At 46.7% G+C, this 22860-nt stretch overlaps 1 protein-coding gene across 1 annotated transcript in view; it reads right to left on the minus strand.

The window, feature by feature from the left end:
• Positions 1-3072: 3072 nt before the first annotated feature.
• Positions 3073-22860, minus strand: part of LOC148390115 (uncharacterized) — a 99051-nt gene continuing 79263 nt past the window's right edge. The window contains exon 2 of the mRNA XM_088392604.1: positions 3073-4008. Within this exon, the coding sequence (XP_088248730.1) occupies positions 3222-4008 (787 nt within the window). The 3' untranslated portion in view covers positions 3073-3221. The remainder of the gene's footprint in view (positions 4009-22860) is intronic.

Below are 22860 nucleotides of genomic sequence, written 5' to 3' on the forward strand. Positions count from 1 at the left end.
TGTGTGTGTTTTATATATATCTTCCCATGGGCTCACCACCTTGGGAGGGGCCGAAGGGGTCGGGTGCAATGTGAGCTGGGCGGCAGCCAAAGGCAGGGACCTTGGCGGTCTGATCCCCGGCTGCAGAAGCTGGCTCTTGGGACATGGAATGTCACCTCTCTGACTGGAAAGGAGCCCGAGCTGGTGTGCGAGGCAGAAAGATTCCGACTAGATATAGTCGGACTAGCCTCCACGCACAGTTTGGGTTCCGGTACAAGCCCTCTCGAGAGGGGCTGGACTCTCTTCCACTCTGGAGTTGCCCACGGTGAGAGGCGTCGAGCAGGTGTGGGTATACTTATTGCCCCCCGGCTGGGCGCCTGCACATTGGGGTTCACCCCGGTGAACGAGAGGGTAGCCTCCCTCTGCCTTCGGGTGGGGGGACGGGTCCTGACTGTTGTTTGTGTCTATGCACCAAACGGCAGCTCAGAGTACCCACCCTTCTTGGGGTCCCTGGAAGAAGTGCTGGAGAGCGCTCCTTCTGGGGACTCCATCGTTCTACTGGGTGACTTCAATGCTCACGTGGGCAATGACAGTGAGACCTGGAAGGGCGTGATTGGGAGGAACGGCCCCCCTGATCTGAACCCGAGCGGTGTTCTATTGTTGGACTTCTCTGCTCGACACGGATTTTCAATAATGAACACCATGTTCAAACATAAGGGTGTCCATGTGTGCACTTGGCACCAGGACACCCTAGGCCGCGGTTCGATGATCGACTTTGTAGTCGTGTCATCGGATTTGCGGCCGCATGTTTTGGACACTCGGGTGAAGAGAGGGGCGGAGCTGTCAACTGATCACCACCTGGTGGTGGGTTGGGTTAAGGTTAGGGTTAGGGTTAGGGGTTAAGGTACAGGGTTAGAAAAAAGACAGACTTTTCTGATTTATTTAATGGGAAGAAGACTTATTTAGTTTATTTAATCTATTTTTGTTCCCTGGCAAAATTGGATTTGCTGAAATTGTATTTTGCCAAATCTTGACTTGAGACCTGATAGGAAGTATTAAACGCTTAGTTAAATCAATACAAGTTGGTAATAAGAGCGAGTAATGTTGGTTGAACCAATGAATGAAGGTTGAAAGCAATTTAAATTACGACTTTGGATAAATACTAGATATTAACAGAACATCTACTGCGCAAAATGGGCAGAGTTTACTTGTTTGAGAAGGAGTGGCTTATTCAAAACTAAGATTTATTTAATCTGTTTGTTCCCAGGCAAAATTGGATGTGATGCAATTCCAAATTTCACCACATGATGGTGCCCAATTTTGACTTCATAGGACATATTAAACACTTAGCTTGTTATTATGTTCAAGGTAATCAGATTTGTTTATTATTCTAATGGCCTCTTCAAAACTATTCTGGATTACTACTTTGGATCTATTCTACATTACTTGGCAACAACATACTTTGTAACAGATTAGGCAGTATAATCACATATGTTAACTTGAGAGTGCCCACACTCAATCTACTTATCGTGATGTGTTAAATCAATTACTGTTAGACATTATTTGTCTGATAATCTACCAAATCTTTGAATTGAAGAATTTGTGATTTAATTAATAGCTTGTTATTATGTTCAGGGTAATCAGACTTGTATATAATTCTAATGGCCTTCTTTTGAAAACTATTCTGAATTACAACTTTGGATCTTATATTACTTTGCAACAATCTACTCGGTGACAGATTAGGCAGTATAATCACATATGTTAACTTCAGTGCCCACACTGTATTTATTTATGGTTATTTGTTAAATCAAGTACTGTTAGACATGAAATAGGAAGTGTTTAACATAAATGTTATGGCTACTCACCATTGTAGCTCGCTCCTGGTCAATGATATGAGCCTCTTCTTGCAGTGGAAAACTTGCAGCCAACAAACACCGTGGAACCTAAAGGAATGAAATTAAACATTAACATTTCGCCTGGACCAACATTCACACATACAACGCAACGTGGCTACACTTCTGCTATTACAAACGTAAATCTCCTTAAACACAACGAGTGTTACTTACCGTGTACGCTCTAGACGGTCCAGTTGCAAGCAGAAAATAAAGATATTTCTGTTGATAATCGCCGTTGCTCAGTGGCTCACGGCCATCGCGCCAACAGATTTGAATTTTGGCGGAAGTTGCGGCAATTACGACAATTATTAAGAAATGATCAGACAGAACAGTAGTGTATGGCAGTACTGCTATATTTGAGGTTGCTAGTCCCCGGGATAATACCAGATCTAAGGTATTTCCATTCTTATGCGTTGCTGCTTGTACAGCTTGCGTAAAACCACACGTATCGATTAAAGTTTGAAATGCCGAAGTCAGTGGTTCTGACGGTGAATTCATGTGGATGTTGAAATCACCCATGGTAACTATATTATCTGCATTTGTCACTAGATCAGCCACAAATTCTGAAAATTCATCCAGGAAGCCAGAGTAAGCCCCGGGTGGGCGGTAAATAACAACAAGATAGAATGACGGTAACGCAGTGGATCGCACAATGAGAACTTCAAATGTTTTAAATACGTGAATTGAGCGAGGCCTAAATCTAAGCTCAGAATTTGAGATGAGGGCGACACCCCCACCCTTTTTTCGAGGACGTGCCACATGCGAGCTCACAAAATTTGGAGGCGAGGCCTCGTTAAGTGGCAGCAATTCATTAGGTTTTAACCAGGTCTCGCAAAGACCAAAAACGTTTAGATTATGTTCCGTGATAAGGTCATTAACGAGAACTGCTTTCGTATGAAGTGATCTAATATTCATAAAACCGAATTTAAGTGTAATCGGTTGATCAGGGTGCGTATCTATCGAAAGATTTTTAAACGGGATGCGAGTAAAATTGTGTTCTCTAGGCCTAATATCACCTCTCAAAAGTTTATTAGGGCGGTGGGATGAAACGACCGTGGGAATTTGATGATGAATATTTGTTACACATGTGAAGTTATCTAAAACAGGCACCGTTTCATCAGCAAGACCGGTCGGGACGGAGTGATTGGATTTGTCTACTACCCCAGTAGAAAGTATGTTTATGTGTATTGCAGCACTATTTAAACTGTCGCGCTCTAGTCTACACGAGGAGCTATGTGTATGCTGAAAGTCTAGCCTAGCGCTAGTTAACTTTAACTTATCAGACTCCAAACCCATCCTCACAGGTGGTCTAATCACCTGTGCCCTGGCCTGCTCTAGAGTGACCTGTCATGAGAGGCTCAAACAGTAATCTATATTCCTAGAAAGAGTGAAGGCGCCTTCACGGTTAGGGTGAAGGCCGTCCTTCCTCAGCAGGTCGGGGCGGCCCCAGAAGGATGACAAGTTATCTATAAAATACAGTCCCTGCTTTTTACAGAACCCAGCCATCCATCGATTAAGGGAGACTAATCTACTAAACCTCTCATCAGTGCCTCTCCCAGGCAGGGGGCCAGAGACAAATACTCGATGCCGACTCATCTTTCTGGCAAGATCACAAGTCCTCACTATGTTTTTCTTTGTGATCTCTGATTGTCTCATCCTAACATCATTGGAGCCGACATGTATCACTATGTCCGAGTAGCTAGTGTTGTTGGAACTACGCTGTTGACTAGGCCTATTGCGAGTCAGCTCCCTAAGATTAGCTTCTATGTCGGGTGCTCTGCCCCCAGGAATACACATTACCGTGGCTGGATTTTTAAGCGTAATGTTTCGGGTAATGGAGTCGCCTATGACCAAAGTGCGAGGGCCAGTAGACCGAGATGACTTTGGACGGCTATGCGTCTTACCTGGCTCATCGCGATTAGCAAGCCGCTTGGGGCTAATGCTAACCGGGCTAGCGGGCTGACTACAGCCCGCGTCTGTGTCCGCCGCAACTACTGTTATCGCACTATTCTGCTCTAACTGGCGGACACGTCCCTCTAGCAGAGACAACCTCTCTAAGAGAAGGGTGTAGTTGGTGCACGAAGCCGTACATACCTCTTGGTCCGCTGCCATACTTTGCGTCCGAAGAGCGACGATCTGTCAGAACCTGAATCTGGCAGAGGTGCAGTCTCACTTCGCCGTCCTTCGTACCCAATCCAGATTTTATGTGACCTGGTACGGCGAGGTTTACTGGAGAGACATGCGTAGGCCCGTGCCTTCCGTTGCCTTCTATCTAACCGACAGGGTCGGCGGACCCTTTGGGGAAGGTTTAGCGAGATAAACTCAAAATACCTAACCCTTACCCTAACCCTAACCCTGAACTCTCGCCAAAATTCAAATCTGTGGGCGCAATGGCCTTGAGCGAGACAACGGATACAAACACGACGATTATCAACAGAAATATCTTTATTTTCTGCTTGCAAGTGGACCGTCTAGAGCGTACACGGTAAGTACAACTCATTGTGTTTAAAAAGATTTACGTTTGTGTAGTTTGCGTTGCGTTGTATCTGTGAATGTTGGTTGAGGCTAAATGTTAATGTTTAATTTCATTCCTTTAGGTTCCACAGTGTTTGTTGGCTGTATGTTTTCCACTGCAAGAAGAGGCTCGTATCATTGACCAGCAGGAGCTACAATGGTGAGTACCCCTTTCGTCGTCCATTTATGTTAAACACTTCCTATTTCATGTATAACAGTACTCGATTTAACAAATAACCATAAATAAATACAGTGTGGGCAGTCAAATTAACATATGTGATTATCCTGCCTAATATATTGATCACAAATATGTCACTAATCACTAATATGTTTATTTGTTTATCACAACACCTTTGGACCTTCAGCAATCGATTATTTCCCTTCATCTACATAGAGACAGAACGATGGTGTCTTAAACATCTCATTCATTTCACCAAATAACTTCACGCAGGTGGATAACGGCCGTCTCGGTCACGCTATGTTGCGTGATGCAGTTTTGAAGAACCAAATGCATTTATTCAATGAATAAGTCAAGCTATATCTATGTTTATGATGTTGTAAGTTACGGTACCGATTGAAGTGGAGTTCGAAGCCAGTGGAAAACAGCGCTGCGTTTGTGCTCTCCAGGTACAAATGTTGTGATATCTGACTGACGACCGGGCGAGACTCGAGTAAGAGATGTCCAAACGAGCTCCGGCAGGGCGGGCCAAGGCGGAGCGAACGGACGCCCTTCAGGCCGCCAATGACGAGCTGAGAGCCAAACTGATGGACGTCCAGTTAGAACTTCAGCAGGAGAAGAACAAGGTGAAAACCTCAACAGACAGACACTGCCTCCCTGCCTGCCTCCCTGCCTGCCTGCCTGCCTCCCTCCCTCCCTCCCTCCCTCCCTCCCTCCCTCCCTCCCTCCCAGTTTTCCCGATGTAGATTAGACATGCGTCTGCCATGACTGTGTCAGCCTACATCAACAAATGCACCGAGGACGTCAGCACCACTAAGAATATCATCACCCGGGGCAACCAACGACCCTGGATGACTGAGGAGGTACGTCAAACGCTACGAGCGCGGAACTCTGCCTTCAAGTCTGGCGACAAGGAGACACTGAGGACAGCGAGAGCCAACTTAAACCGTGCCATCAGGGTAGCGAAGCGAGACCACAGTCGAAAAATTCAGGATCGTTTCCACGACGCCAACAACACCAGGAGTATGTGGCAAGGCATACGGGCGATTATAGACTACAACTCACCCCCCCCCCCCCCCCCCCCGGTGGGTGTGGTTGATGCTGACTTTCAAAATGGTCTAAATAACTTCTTTGGGAGGTTCGAGGCACTAAACGGCACTCCAGCAGTTAAAACTGTCCCCCATCAGGAAGAAGAGGTACTCTGCCTTGACTCCGCCGATGTGTTGAAGACCCTGAGGAGAGTCAACCCCTGTAAGGCCCCTGGCCCCGACAACATTCCTGGGCGTGTGTTCAGGGAATGTGCAAGTCAGCTGGGTGGGCTCATCACAGACATTTTTAACACCTCGCTGGGCCAAGCCACAGTGCCGGCGTGCTTTAAGACTGCCTCCATCATTCCGGTGCCGAAGAAACCTCAAATCACCTCATTTAATGATTACCGGCCTGTTGCACTGACTCCGGTTATGATAAAGTGCTTCGAAAGGCTGCTTAAAGGTCACATCGTTTCCAGACTCCCCCTATTATTTGACCCGTTCCAGTTTGCCGACCGGCAAAACCGCTCCACTCAGGACGCCATCTCCTCCGTTCTTCACCTGAGCCTGGCTCACCTGGAGGAGAAGAACACCCATGTGCGGATGCTGTTCCTGGACTTCAGCTCAGCGTTTAACACCATCATCCCACAGCATCTGGTAGGAAAATTGGGACACCTGGGCTTCAACACCCCCCTTCGCAACTGGCTGCTAGACTTCCTCACCAACAGACCTCAGTCAGTCCGGGTCGGACAGAACACCTCTGATGTCATCACCCTCAGCACAGGCTCCCCTCAGGGCTGCGTCCTGAGCCCCCTGCTGTTCACCCTGATGACACACGACTGCGTCCTCAGGTTCACCACCAATCACATCTTGAAGTTCGCAGACGACACAACGGTGGTGGGGCTCATCAGAGACAACAACGACCTGGACTACAGACAGGAGGTGGAGCAGCTGGTGGGCTGGTGCAGAGAAAACAGCCTGATCCTGAATGAGGAGAAGATGAAGGAGATCATCGTCGACTTCAGGAAAAAACAGCCTCACCACGCTCCACTGATCATCAACAGCTCAGCTGTGGAGGTGGTCAGCAGCACCAAATTCCTGGAGGTCCACATCACAGAAGACCTCACCTGGACTATGAACACTACGGCACTGGTCAAGAGGGCACAGAAGCGCTTGTACTTCCTGGGGAGGATGAGGAGAGCCCACCTGCCCCCACCCATCATGAGGACGTTCTACAGGAGCACCATAGAGAGCATTCTGACAAGCTGTCTCTCTGTGTGGTGTGGAGGCTGCACCGCCTCCGATTGGAAAAACGTGAGGAGAGTGGTGAGGACAGCAGAGAGGATCATAGGGGCTCCTCTTCCCTCCATTCAGGACATTTCATCTCAGCGCTGCATGTCCCGTGCCCGTAACATCATCAATGACCCATCACACCCCCACCATGGACTGTTCTCCCTGCTGCCCTCTGGGAAGAGGTTTCGCAGCATCCGCTGCAGGTCCACCAGGTTCTGCAACAGCTTTTTCCCTGCTGTCATCAGACTGTTGAACACTAGAACTGTTGAGCTCTAAACTGAACTCTGCATCACACATTCACAGAACTGTACTTTATGACACTACGGACCTCTATCTTGCACTATCTCGCACTACCAACTTTACTGAACTTGTATAAACCCTTTAAATAGAAGTTTAATACATGGTTTAGCATTCCTCTGCACACTCTTGAATACTGTTTTGCCTACTTGCACTATTGCATAATTATCACTGCTGCACTTTATACTTATTTTTAATATATATATATATATATATATATATATATATATATATATATATATATATATATATATATATATATATATATATATATATATATATATATATATAGTATATGTATATATATATATTTTCATAGGATATGTTACTTCTATTCAACTGCAATATCACTACTTTGTTGTAAGACGTATGCAACGGAATTTCGTTTTGTATGCACCATGTGCAGACAAGATGACAATAAAGTTTGTCTAAGTCTAAGGTCAGCTGTCTGGAGAGAGAGAGAAGTCAGGACCTGCGGGCGGAGCACCACCGTGCCACCGCCGCCATGACGGAACTCAAAAGCAAACTCCATGAGGAGAAGCAGAAAGAGTTAGCCATTACCAGGGAGACATTACTGCGGCAGCATGAAATGGAGCTGATGAGAGTGATCAAAATCAAAGATGGAGAGATCCAGCGACTGAATGCCTTGGTCCTCAGCCTGAGGGACGGCTCCATGGACAAGGTGATCCGCTCTATCCGTGTCTGACTATCCGCACGCCACGTCGGGCTTCGATGCGGCCGCTACCGTATTGTGTAGCTTGTCCCCAGTAAGCGTCGCGGCGCTCCGTTGCGGTCTCAACGGCCCGGTGTGGCGCAATGTCTGCTCAGGTGAAGAGGGGGGGGGCTTTTCTGGCGGAGGTGGAGGAGACGCGGCGGTGTCGGGAGACCGAGCGGTGTCGCCTCCACCAGGAGCGCGGAAGAAGCCCTGGCAGCGGCCCAGCAGGCCTGGCAGTCCCGAGCGGCCGAGCTCCGATCGGCTCATCACCAGCATCGGGAGGAGCTGAGCCGAACCAAGAGAGACTGCGAGAGGGAGATCCGCCGACTGGTAGGACTGATCAGATGCGCGGTGCGTGGCTATGTTCCCAATTTCGTTGTATACCTGCAGTGCAATGACACCTAAGGCATTCTATTCTATTCTATTTCACAAGAAGAAAATGTCCGGTTGCTCGCTTCGCTTTTGTCACAGCAAAGGTGTTCTAGTAGATTCAAGAAAAAAATTGGCCGGTTGCTCTCTTTGTTTTTGTCACAATTCTGGCAAATGAGTTTGCCCGCCTGCCTGAGCGCTCCCCGTTTGTACATCCAGACGGATGAGATCAAGCTGAAAGACAGAGCGGTTAGTGTTTTGGATAAAGCCCTGGGGCCGGCCACGTCCACCGCCTTCAGCTGCAGACTCAGGCTGCCGAGCAGCAGATCGCTGCCCTGAGGGATTCCCAAAGGGCGGGCCTAAACTACCCTGGAAGTGGGGTCAACGCCGCTACTAGCAATCCTCTTCATAGCGTAAGCCACCTCATCACACACTTGCAGTACGCATGACTTAGTTCGTTGCTGGAGGAAGGTAGCACAAAAACAGTTTTGAACTTTGAACGAGTGCTTGTGTGTGTGTGTTGCGGGGCGTTTTCAGTCTCAGGAGGATCGGGACACGCGACGGTTTCATCTGAAAATCGCTGAGCTCAGCGCAGCCATCAGGAAACTGGAGGATCGAAACGCCCTGCTTTCTGAAGAGCGCAATGAACTGGTAATTTATTGACGGCACGCTTGAAGGTTTGCGCTACGTTTGATGCGCGCCATCCAGCGAGGCACCCATTGCGCTTGCTTATTAGTTGAGCGGCGCGGCGAGTCGGTTGCCTGGTAGATGTCTTTTATTGGGAGCCAAAGCCACGATTCCGTTCAAACCGATGCAAAAGGAATGGATACGTTCTGGCCCGCGTGTTGTGCGTCTTTCACATCCCGCACTTCATGCTTGCAGCTAAAGCGACTGAGAGAAACAGAAAGCCAGTTTCTGCCACTCCTGTACAAAAACAAACGCCTGAGCAGGAAGAATGAAGAACTCTCGCTGGTGCTGTGTCGCCTTGAAAACAAAGTGCGCTTTGTCACCCAGGAGAACGAGGAGATGGCAAGCTTGGTAAGTCGACGCGGACAACGGCGGCGTGCCAACAGAGTCCACTGCATTTGTGTTCCACAAAGAAGGCCTAGTTCGCTCAATGACCTGGACCGCGGTTGCGGCCAGCAGGACGGTGAAATGGAGTTCTTTCAAGTTGTGGAGCAGCGGCACATCATTGACGACTTGTCCAAGGTCTTCAGGCAGGCGACTCGGTGCACGTACGGCAGCGCCGCGCTCGCTCGCTGTCGCCAGGAAACCTTTTCCGTCCAAAGCTTGGCCGGCGGCCGCCATCCAAAAAATTGGCCCCTTAAATTCCGACCTTTCAAGCAGGAGCATTGTGCGCACGCGTTTGAACACGTTTTAGACTTGTTTTGCCGTTTTCAGCAGCTCAAAGCTCCCGTTTTGTCAGCGCCTTTGCCACTCGCTGTGCGCTGAAAACGACGGACTCGCCCGGCTGCTCAGCCCGTCAACCATGAGCCGCGAGCGCGACGTCATTGTCCGTAGGCAGCTAGTGGCAAAATGCACCCTGTTAGAGTTGTGCTCGCTCCAACTTATTTTGCAAGAACCACCCGGGAGACAAGTAAGTTCTTTTGGACACCTGCAGGTGGAGAGTCCATCCGTTGTACGAATGAAGTCTGACTCTCGGCTCCTGCACGAGCATTTTTATCAAGAGAAACAGGGTGGGTGTAAGAGTGGATTGAATAGAGAAAGCCCTTGACCTCTAGTCAAAACATAGCAAGGGGTGTTTTACGACTTTGTGTAGGAAGGGACCAGCGATAGGGATGAATAAGGGATAAATAATATTATTTATTACAGGTTGCGGTCAAAGTCAAAGCAACATAATCATACGATAACGATAATCTGGAAAACCCTGACACACCCTGTAGTTGTCACTTTTGGAAAAGACGAGCGGCCCTCCAATCATCGTCGGTGACGTGTTTTTCAGGCTCTGGAGACAGGAGCTCATGTCAGAAATGTCATTGTGAGTCGCGTTTGTTTCTGCGCCGGAGCCGTTCGTTCCCTTTGCATCCAAAGAATCTCAAAGGTGGATTATTTATGTCGACAGGAGAGAGATTTGCTGCTATGATACCGACGTCGAGAATCTCTGAGGAGGAACAAAGCGTGAGGTCCTGCAAGGTGAGTCTGTTTGTTTGCGGCTGCTTGGTGTTGCGCAAGATGAAATGGCCTTTTTCTCGCTATCGTTCCTCTCGTCGATTCATCGCTAGGTGTCGCTTCAGTTTGTTCAGAGAGATGTTTGCTTCCGCGCCCGCAGGTCATCGAAACATTTTACGGCTACGACGAAGACGTGTTGGTGGACTCGGACGGATCGTCCTTGTCTTTTCACACCGACAGAACCCCCGACACGGAACCCGAAGAGGTAGCCCGCCATTTCTGCCAGCGTATTGGCGCCAAACATTCTTCTTCAGCCTGGAATCGGACTCGTCTTTGCGTCGCGGGTGCTTTGTCGCCGTTCTGACTGATTCTGGTACTATTGCTGTGCTGCATTGGTGTGCGCATGAGGAGGCGGAGCTTCGCTACCGCCAGCTGACGCAAGAATATCAAGCGCTGCAACGAGCCTACGCTCTGCTGGCCCAGACCAGCGGAGGGGACTACGACGCCGAGAAGGAGATCAAGGTGGCGCCCCTTCCCGCAACCCTCGGCCGGGTCGCAGCCTCCCCGTTCTCACCCAGCCTCGGGTGTTCTCTGGTCTGAAAGGAGGAGGAGGAGCCTCCCTCCTCCTCCTTTCAGACCAGAGAAAAGCTGATGGTAGAAATGGGTCACTATCAAAGCAGAGTAGCAGATCTGGAGTCAGCGCTGAAGCAACAAGGACAGGTAAGCTCATCAATGAGCACACCTTTTTCTCAGACAAAATAGCTACATTCTTCAGTCACTCATTCGTCTGGCATTACTGGACCAACCCCCCCCCCCCCCCCCCGAACGTGGCTGGGAAAATGCGGAGAAAAGCAAATGTCATTTTCCAGTCAACCAAAGAATTTGTGGATGAAAATGACACAACATTCCAAAGCTGTCCACGCGTTTGTCTCTTCTAGAATGTCAAGTGGGTGGAGGAGAAGCAGCTGCTGCGTCAGAGCAATCAGCAGTTGGCCGAAAAGGTGACGGAAAGAAAGGCGCTGGGCGGAGTCGCTTGGCGTCACACCCGTCGGGAAGCCCCGCAGATGAGGTCTGACTGTCTTTTCAGGTCAGGCGGATGGAGGCGGAAGAAGCGCGTCTGAAAGAGCACATCCAGGATATCCGAGACCAAAACGAACTGCTTGAGTTCCGCATCCTGGAGCTGGAGGTGGGAAGACTCGCACAAGCGTGTTGAGGCCAGAGATGTGAAGGACGGACGGACGGACGGATGCATGCCTCTGCCTTTCAGGAGAGGGAGTGGCGCTCCCCTGTCTTGAAGTTTCTGCAAGTCCGTTTCCCAGACGGCCTCAGCCCTTTGCAGATCTACTGCGAGGCCGAGGGCGTGAGCGTACGAAAGGCGTCCCTCGCAACCCTAACCTTAACCCGAGGTCCCAGAACACCTTACATTGCTCCTTGCGCCTTTCCCCCGGACATCGTCATCAGTGATCTGACGAAGAAGCTGGACATCCTGGGCGATAACGCCGTAAATGTATGTCGAACTTGTCAGGTTCAGAATCAGCAAAAGGATCAGCAGACAAAACCAGTGAGGCAGAATGTTGAGTCTTTTCTCACGAGGAGTGCATCCAGACTTACATCAATCCGATTACACTAAAGGTCTGTTTACACTCCTCTCTTTTTATTCAGGAATGCCCTACCTACAATGTGAGACTAGCCCCTGATAGGTGGGGGGGAAAGCGTGGGCTTTGTCTCATGAGAGAAGAAACGAGATTCTATGTGAAACTAGAAGTCGCAGACAGGATCCCATGAGAAACGAAAAGTGTGCAAGGACAAAATGCTATGTGAAACAAAGTAGTCATGTGAAAAGAGTGCAAAGACAAAATGACATGTGCAGACATCAACAACTTTCTTGGATTCCCAGAGGTGTAGAAGGTCAGGAAGCTCCAGACAGCATTGTTTGACTTGTTGTGGACTAGGTGATGTCTGCAAGGCGAAACAGCAAGCATTCTGTGCAATAACTTTATTAATAAGTACTCATTAGGGAACGCATGATAACATATATATACAATTTATCTAACAGAACTCCTTATGTTCGCACTCCACGAGACCCGGCGGCTCAAATGTGACTTTTGGAAGGCCTTGCGCTGAAAGAAGCTTGTTGACGCTGTGCCTTTGGGCTCTTGCAGAATCTCACCAACGAGGAGCAGGTGGTCGTGATTCACACCAGGACCCTTCTCACTCTAGCCGAGAAGGTAACGCGCACGTCCACGCACGCTCTCGCATTCTGCTTATGTGACAGCAGCCTTTCCTCAGTGGTTAGAATACATCAAAGTGACCAAGTCAGCACTTCAACAGAAGATGTTAGACATTGAAAGTGAGAAGGTAGACAGACACGCGACATCAGCCAAGGGGAACTCCTGCAATGTGCCCCAACAATTCTGACCTTGAGCTGTGCTAGGATATGTTCTGCAAGCAGAAGGGCTACCTGGATGAAGAGTTGGACTTCAGGAAACGTTCCATGGACCAGGCTCATAAGGTAAGCCGCCCTCAAATCTCCCGCCGGACCACTGATGGACGAGGATTGCGGCCCAGGGGATCCTGGAGCTGGAGGCCATGTTGCACGAGGCGCTACCGCAGCGGGACTGCCCCGCCACGGACGGCGAAAAAGCCAGCCACGCTGGCGTGAATGACGTGCTGACGGCGGATCAGAGAGAAGAGCTTAGGAGCGCTGTGGACCAATGGAAGCGAGCCCTGATGTCCGAGTTGAGGGAGTGCGGCGCTTGCATCCTCCAAGAGAGAATGGATCTGCTGCACAGCGCGCAACAGGTAAGGGCCCAAAGCCAGCCCGGCACTTACTTGCACGCTTACTGGCTTTTGAAGGCCACTTTCCATTTGTCCGTCCTAGAGGAACAAAGAGCTGAAAGAATTCATCGAAGCTCAGAAGAGACAAACCAAACAATTGGAGGAGAAGTTTCTGTTTCTCTTTATATTCTTCTCATTGGCCTCCATTCTGTGGCCCTAACACCAGCTGGTGAGTGAGCTCCAGCGGCACCGCACTCAACACCTCCGATACACTGCCAGCCGGTCTCAGACGTTGGCAGACGCTCCGATGCTGACGTATACCCCCCGCCACGGTGACAGAGGCACCGCGTCACACCGGCGCTCATCCAATCAGAAGGCAGGAAAGGCAAATTCACATGCAGGGCACTCTTGAACCAGAAGAGAGCGCCACAAAAAACGGTTGTTGCCCCAAACGCGCACAAAAAAGGGTCAGAATAACAAGAGTCCCACCGGCCAGCCGGGGCCACCCGTCCAGCTGTTTCTTCAGGGGGAAAAAATTGGAGTCACTGGTGAGTACATTTTGCATTTAGCTCTGCTTTTCTGCTTCTGTCTTCAAGTGTGTGGCATCCTGCGACCAAAGATTCAGCCAACCCCAAAGCGGTTGACCTCAACGTCCCACCACCATGCCTACCAGAGCAGGTGACGTGATGCTTTGGACATCCTTCCGTCTCAGATGCCCAAAAGTAGTCTTTGCCACATCTGCGGCAATACGGTGTCTTTTCAAAGGTGCAAATAAATCCAGCGTGGGCGAAACATGCACGTCTTCGGTTTTTCCCGCTTTGTTTGTTTGACAGCTGTTGTGAAAATTTTATACAAGTAAAGTTGTATAGATTCAAGATTCAAGATTCAAGATTCAAGATTCAAGATTCAAGAGTTTTTTATTCGCCATGTTTGAGCGTGCCAAACAAGGAATTTGACTTCGGTAAATCACAGCCTCTGTTCAACATTTAGGTGACTAACAACAACACTCAGCACATGTGAAGAACGAAAGATATTCTCAAACATCCCCAGATCTTAAACTCCCAAGAGGGCAAGGAAAAACTCAAAACTCCAGCTATGGGAAATGAGAAACCTTGAGAAAAGTCCACAGATGGGAGGGTCCCTCTTCTAGGATGACCAGGCTGCAATGGATGCAGAGAGGACACATAGTACAAACAGTGTAAACAAAAAAGGTGTGGAAAGCAGGATGGCTTCACTTGAGTTCAATTTGGTATTTTGGTCAAAAGCGCATGTGGTGAAATTCCACAAAGTAGGATGGGCAAACACATTTCTTTAAACTATGAGTGTCAATTGGGCTCTCGAAATGGCAGGGAAAAGATGCACAGCAAAACGAAAATATGTAGATGAACACAGGACGTTTTAATCAGAGTGGGAAAGTTTCTATTTTTTGTTGAACGTGATGGCAAACCATTCTGCCTGATATGTCAGACCTCAGCGCATTTCAAAGATTCAAATCTTCAGCGCCATGCACTTCAGCTCACTCCATGCTAACATTGATCAGGCGTCGAACCCGCAACATCATGCTTAAGAGGTGGACATGCTAACCACTAAGTCTACTGATCAAAACAGCGGTTACTATATGACGTCGCTACGTCGTGGTCACGTGACGCAGACAAGACGTCAATGGACGTGGGCAGAGTTAACTTGTTTAAAAGGGAGTGGGCAGAAGAAATATTTAATTTATTTAAATCTATTTTGAGTGCACACCATTATGCCAATGCATAACAACTGTAAATCTACTAAACAAAACAGCGGTTGCTATATGACGTCTGCCACGTCGTGGTCACGTGACGCGGACGTGACGTCGACGCCTACTTTACATCCCACCGATCACAGGACCCCTCGGCTGCATAACCGTGCCCCCTTCCCAACCAATCGGATTTGCTATACGCGAAAACGACGCCAATGGAAAGAACTTCCGCCCAAATTTAAATCCGTGGGCGTGGCTCGCAGCAGGAAGTAGGAAAATGGCGGCGATGTTGACAAAGACACAGCGGATGGTAACATACGACTAACAAGAGAAATATTTTTATTTTCTGCTTGCAACTGGACCGTCCAGAGCGTACACGGTAAGTACAACTCATCGTTTTTAAAAAGAAGTACTTTTGTTGCCCTGAAAAGCGAGTGAGTGTGGCGTTTGTGGGGGACGTCGAAGTTCGACGATTCTTTCTGGTCTACGGTTGTAAATGATTGCGTTGATTAAAAAAGAAAACTTGATGTAACTCTACTTTTAACTGCCGTTTCAGATAGATTTGGAATTGCATCACATCCAATTTTGCCTGGGAACAAACAGATTAAATAAATCTTAGTTTTGAATAAGCCACTCCTTCTCAAACAAGTAAACTCTGCCCATTTTGCGCAGTAGATGTTCTGTTAATATCTAGTATTTATACAAAGTCATAATTTAAATTGCTTTCAACTTTCATTCATCGGTTCAACCAACATTACTCGCTCTTATTACCAACTTGTATTGATTTAACTAAGGGTTTAATACTTCCTATCAGGTCTCAAGTCAAGATTTGGCCAAATACAATTTCAGCAAATGCAATTTTGCCAGGGAACAAAAATAGATTAAATAAACTAAATAAGTCTTCTTCCCATTAAATAAATCAGAAAAGTCTGTCTTGTAATCAGTCCTCTTCAAACAAGTAAAGTCTGCCCATTTTGTGCCGTAGATTTTGTGTCTATGCCTAGTATTTATACAAAATCATAATTTAAACGACTTCTTTCCTTCATTCACTTTGGAAATTTGGAATTGCAGCAAATCGAATTTTGCCAGGGAACAAAAATAGATCAATTAAACTAAATAAGTCTTCTTCCCATTAAATAAATTAAAAAAAGTCTGTCTTGTAACCAGTCCTTTTCAAACAAGTAAAGTCTGCCCATTTTGTGCCGTCGATTTTGTGTTTATGCCTAGTATTTATACAAAATCATAATTTAAAGGACATTCCTTCATTCACTTTGGAAATTTAGAATTGCAGCACATCAAATTTTGCCTGGGAAGAAAAGTAGATTAAATAAATTTAATAAGTCTTACTACTTCCCATTAAATAAATTAAATATGTCTTACTTGTTTCCACTCCTTTTCAAAAAAGAAGTTTAAAATGAGGGCCCTTCACGCAACCTTTAACCTCAACCCCGCACGTTGTGTTGTATCTGTGAATGTTGGTTGTGGCCAAATGATAGTTTTCTTTCATTCGTTTAGGTTCCAAGAAAACTTGATGTAACTCTACTTTTAACTGCCGTTTCAGATAAGCGGGTATTACGTCACAGTCATGTGCCGCGGATATGACATAATTGCCGGAACTTCCGCCAAAATTCAAATCTGTTGGCGCGATGGCCGTGAGCCACTGAGCAACGACGATTATCAACAGAAATATCTTTATTTTCTGCTTGCAACTGGACCGTCTAGAGCGTACACGGTAAGTAACACTCGTTGTGTTTAAGGAGATTTACGTTTGTAATAGCAGAAGTGTAGCCGCGTTGCGTTGTACGTGTGAATGTTGGTCCAGGGGAAATGTTAATGTTTAATTTCATTCCTTTAGGTTCCACGGTGTTTGTTGGCTGCAAGTTTTCCACTGCAAGAAGAGGCTCATATCATTGACCAGGAGCGACCTACAATGGTGAGTAGCCATAACATTTATGTTAAACACTTCCTATGTCATGTCTAACAGTACTTGATTTAACAAATAACCATAAATAAATACAGTGCGGGCACTGAAGTTAACATATGTGATTATACTGCCTAATCTGTCACCGAGTAGATTGTTGCAAAGTAATATAAGATCCAAAGTTGTAATTCAGAATAGTTTTCAAAAGAAGGCCATTAGAATTATATACAAGTCTGATTACCCTGAACATAACAACAAGCTATTAATTAAATCACAAATTCTTCAATTCAAAGATTTTGTAGATTATCAGACAAATAATGTCTAACAGTAATTGATTTAACACATCACGAGAAGTAGATTGAGTGTGGGCACTCTCAAGTTAACATATGTGATTATACTGCCTAATCTGTTACAGAGTATGTTGTTGCCAAGTAATGTAGAATAGATCCAAAGTAGTAATCCAGAATAGTTTTGAAGAGGCCATTAGAATAATAAACAAATCTGATTACCTTGAACATAATAACAAGCTAAGTGTTTAATATGTCCTATGAAGTCAAAATTGGGCACCATCATGTGGTGAAATTTGGAATTGCATCACATCCAATTTTGCCTGGGAACAAACAGATTAAATAAATCTTAGTTTTGAATAAGCCACTCCTTCTCAAACAAGTAAACTCTGCCCATTTTGCGCAGTAGATGTTCTGTTAATATCTAGTATTTATACAAAGTCATAATTTAAATTGCTTTCAACCTTCATTCATCGGTTCAACCAACATTACTCGCTCTTATTACCAACTTGTATTGATTTAACTAAGCGTTTAATACTTCCTATCAGGTCTCAAGTCAAGATTTGGCAAAATACAATTTCAGCAAATCCAATTTTGCCAGGGAACAAAAATAAATAAAAATAAATAAATAAATATGTCTTCTTCCCATTAAATAAATCAGAAAACTCTGTCTTGTAACCAGTCCTCTTCAAACAAGTAAAGTCTGCCTATTTTGTGCCGTAGATTTTGTGTCTATGCCTAGTATTTAAACAAAATCATAATTTAAACGACTTCTTTCCTTCATTCACTTTGGAAATTTGGAATTGCAGCAAATCGAATTTTGCCAGGGAACAAAAATAGATCAATTAAACTAAATAAGTCTTCTTCCCATTAAATAAATTAAAAAATTCTGTCTTGTAACCAGTCCTTTTCAAACAAGTAAAGTCTGCCCATTTTGTGCCGTCGATTTTGTGTTAATGCCTAGTATTTATACAAAATCATAATTTAAAGGACTTCATTCCTTCATTCACTTTGGAAATTTGGAATTGCAGCACATCAAATTTTGCCTGGGAAGAAAAGTAGATTAAATAAATTTAATAAGTCTTACTACTTCCCATTAAATAAATTAAATACGTCTTACTTGTTTCCACTCCTTTTCAAAAAAGTAGTTTAAAACGAGGGCCCTTCACTCAATTTATTCTATTTATTCACCTTCTAGGCTAAGTGTTAAAGGCTAAGTGTTAAAGGCTAAGTGTTAAAGGCTAAGTGTTAGAGGCTAAGTGCCAGAGGCTAGGCGCCAGAGGCGAGTTTTTGTGGGCTGAAGTTTTAGTGGGGTTAGTGTGAATACAATCCAAAAGAATACAACAGAATACAATACAATAGAATATAATACATAGATTAAATTCAATAGCTCTTACTACTTCCCATTAAATAAATTAAATACGTCTTACTTGTTCCCAATCCTTTTCAGAAAAGTAGTTTAAAACGAGGGCCCTTCACTCAACCTTTAACCTCAACCCCGCACGTCACATTGTGTTGTATCTGTGAATGTTGGTTGTGGCCAAATGATAGTTTTCTTTCATTCGTTTAGGTTCCACGGTGTTTGTTGGCTATATGTTTTCCACTGTCAGATGAAAATACAAAGTACAACGCTTGAACTTGGGCGAAGACGTCACCGGTGAGTCCTTCCTTCCTATTTATTTACCTTCTAGGTGCTAGAGGCTAAGTGTTAGAGGCTAAGTGTTAGAGGCTAAGTGTTAAAGGCAACACAATACGAACAACACAACACAATACGAAAAACTCAACACAATACGAACAACACAATATGAACAAGACAACACAATACGAACAACACAACACAATACGAGCAACACAACACAAAACGAACAACACAACACATTACTAACAACACAACACAATACGAACAACACAACGATACTGCACTGAACAACACGATACCGCACTGAACGACACCATGCCGCACTGAACGACACCATGCTGCACTGAACGACACCATGCCGCACTGAACGACACCATGCCGCACTGAACCACACCATGCCGCACTGAAAGACACCATCCCGCACTGAACAACACCATGCCGCACTGAACAACACCATGCCGCACTGAACAACACCATCCCGCACTGAACAACACCATCCCGCACTGAACAACATTATGTCGCACTGAACAACATTATGCCGCACTGAACAACACCATGCCGCACTGAACAACACCATGCCGCACTGAACAATATTATGCCGCACTGAAAAACACCATGCCGCACTAAACAACACCATCCCGCACTGAACAACACCATGCCGCATTGAACAACACCATGCCGCACTGAACAACACCATCCTGCACTGAACAAAACCATCCCGCACTGAACAACACCATGCCGCACTGAACAACATTATGCCGCACTGAACAACATTATACCGCACTGAACAACACCATGCCGCACTGAACAACACCATGCCGCACTGAACAACACCATGCCGCACTGAACAACACCATGCCGCACTGAACAACACCATGCCACACTGAACAACACCATCCAGCACTGAACAACACCATGCCGCACTGAACAACACCATGCCGCACTGAACAACATTATGCCGCACTGAACAACACCATGCCGCACTGAACAAAACCATGCCGCACTGAACAACACCATCCCGCACTGAACAACACCATCCCGCACTGAACAACACCATGCCGCACTGAACAACACCATGCCGCACTGAACAACACCAACCCGCACTGAACAACACCATCCCGCACTGAACAACACCATGTCGCACTGAACAACATTATGCCGCACTGAACAACATTATGCCGCACTGAACAACATTATGCCGCACTGAACAACACCATGCCGCACTGAACAACACCATGCCGCACTGAACAACACCATGCCGCACTGAACAGCATTATGCCGCACTGAACAACACCATCCCGCACTGAACAACACCATGCCGCTTTGAACAACACCATGCCGCTTTGAACAACACCATGCCGCACTGAACAACACCATGCCGCAATGAACAACACCATCCCGCACTGAACAACACCATCCTGCACTGAACAACACCATCCTGCACTGAACAACATTATGCCACACTGAACAACACCATGCCGCACTGAACAACACCATGCCGCACTGAACAACACTATGCCGCACTGAACAACACCATGCCACACTGAACAACACCATGCCGCAGTGAACAACACCATGCCGCACTGAACAACACCATGCCGCACTGACCACCATGCCGCACTGAACAACACCATGCCGCACTGAACAACACCATCCCGCACTGAACAACACCATGCCGCACTGAACAATACCATCCCGCACTGAACAACACCATGCCGCACTGAACAACACCATGCCGCATTGAACAACACGACGCCGCACAGAACAACACCATGCCGCACTGAACAACACCATGCCGCACTGAACACCACCATGCCGCACTAAACAACAACATGCCGCAGTGAACAACACCATGCCGCACTGAACAACACCATGCCGCACTGAACAACACCATCCCGCACTGAACAACACCATCCCGCACTGAACAACACCATGCCGCACTGAACAACACCATGTCGCACTGGACTACACCATGCTGCACTTAACAACACCTTATCGCACTGAACAGCACCATGCCGCACTGAACAGCACCATGCCGCACTGAACAACACCATGCCGCACTGAACAACACCATGCCGCACTGAACTACACCATGCCGCACTGAACAACACCATGCCGCACTGAACAACACCATGCCGCACTGAACTACACCATGCCGCACTGAACAACACCATGCCGCACTGAACAACACCATGCCGCACTGAACAACACCATGCCGCACTGAATAACACCATGCCGCACTGAATAACACCATGCCGCACTGAACTACACTATGCCGCACTGAACAACACGACACCGCACTGAACAACACGACGCCGCACAGAACAACACGACGCTGCACATAATAACACAATACCGCACAGAACAACACAATACCGTACAAACAGTTTTAGATAATATTATGTCGCAGTCATGTGACGCGGACATGACGTCAATAGGCGGAACTCACGGCAAAATTGTAATCCGTGGGCGTGACTTGCAACAGGAAGTAGGAAAGCGGCAATGCTGACAAACAAGACACAGCGGTTAGTAACACGACGACTAACAAGACAAATATTTTTTTCAGCTTGCAACTTGACCGTCTAGAACGTACAAGGTAATTACAAGTCATTGTTTTGAAAAATATGTTTTTTTGTGAAGCCCTGAAAAGCGAGGGAGTGTGGCGTTTGGGAGGAACGTCGAACTCGGCGTCTGCTTCCAGCCACAGACGCCAAATTTCGATGATTGTTTCGACTGGTCAACGGTTGTAAATTATTGCGTTGATTAAAAACTTTATTTAACTCTACTCTTAACTTTGCCGTTTCAGATATGCGGGTATTACACCGCGGAAATGACGTCAATAGGCTGAACTCTCGCCAAAATTCAAATCTGTGGGCGCAATGGCCTTGAGCGAGACAACGGATACAAACACGACGATTATCAACAGAAATATCTTTATTTTCTGCTTGCAAGTGGACCGTGTAGAGCGTACACGGTAAGTACAACTCATTGTGTTTAAAAAGGGTTAGGGTTAGGTATTTTGAGTTTTATTCGCTTAACCTTCCCCAAAGGGGCCGCCGACCCTGTCGGTTAGATAGAAGGCAACGGAAGGCACGGGCCTACGCATGTCTCACCAGTAAACCTCGCCGTACCAGGTCACATAAAATCTGGATTGGGTACGAAGGACGGCGAAGTGAGACTGCACCTCTGCCAGAACCTCCCCCGAGTAGCTGAGGCGCCACCCAGGTCTTCGGCCAGCAAGATGGAAAAAATGAGAGAAGAAGAAAAAAAATGAGAGAAGAAGAAAGGAACCTAAAGTCCTACCCTTGTATTGCATTATGTCTATTCACTTTGAATCATTGTTTACCTCATATCTTGTTTTTATATTCAACCAACCGCTTTCCTTAGAAGTTAGGGGTTAGGGTCAGCTAAAGAGTTCCTCCCCCGAAGGAGAGGAGCAAAGGCACGGTCCTTCTATCCTTACCTGCCACCCATAACCGGCTCCAAAGTATCCTACCCATTGCGGACGCGCCAGCCATGTTGGCCCGGACGACTTTGGGCTTGATAAAGATATTTTTTTTTACCTTGAACTCGTGTTTGTGCTTATTGTATGTTTGATTTTGACTGTATTTACCCGATCTGGTCACCTCTGAGGAAAAAAACCCCACTAATTTAAAGTCCTACCCTTGGATTACCTTTGTCTATTCCCTTTGAACTATTTTTGAACTAATATTTCGTTTTTATATTCAACCAACCGTTTTCTTTAGAGGTTAAGGTTAGGGATTAGGGGTTAGGGTTAGGTTTAGGGATTAGGAGTTAGGTTTAGGGATTAGGGGTTAGTTTCCTCTTTTTAGAGATTAGGGGTTAGGTTTAGGGTTAGGTTTAGGGATTAGGGGTTAGGTTTAGGGATCAGGGGTTAGATCTAGGGATTAGGGGTTAGGTTTAGGGATTAGGGGTTAGGTTTAGGGATTAGGGGTTAGGACTAGGTCTATAAGGTTATCTCGCTACACATTCCCCAAAGGGTCCGCCGACCCAGCCGGCCAGACAGAAGGCAGCGGAGGGCACAGGCCGACGCATGTCCCCCTCAACAAACCCCGCCGCACCGGAGTCGCACATACTCCGGAACGAA

Source organism: Syngnathus floridae, chromosome 12 (assembly GCF_059516105.1).
Source record: "Syngnathus floridae isolate MCC-2025c chromosome 12, RoL_Sflo_1.0, whole genome shotgun sequence".
NCBI lineage: Eukaryota > Metazoa > Chordata > Actinopteri > Syngnathiformes > Syngnathidae > Syngnathus > Syngnathus floridae.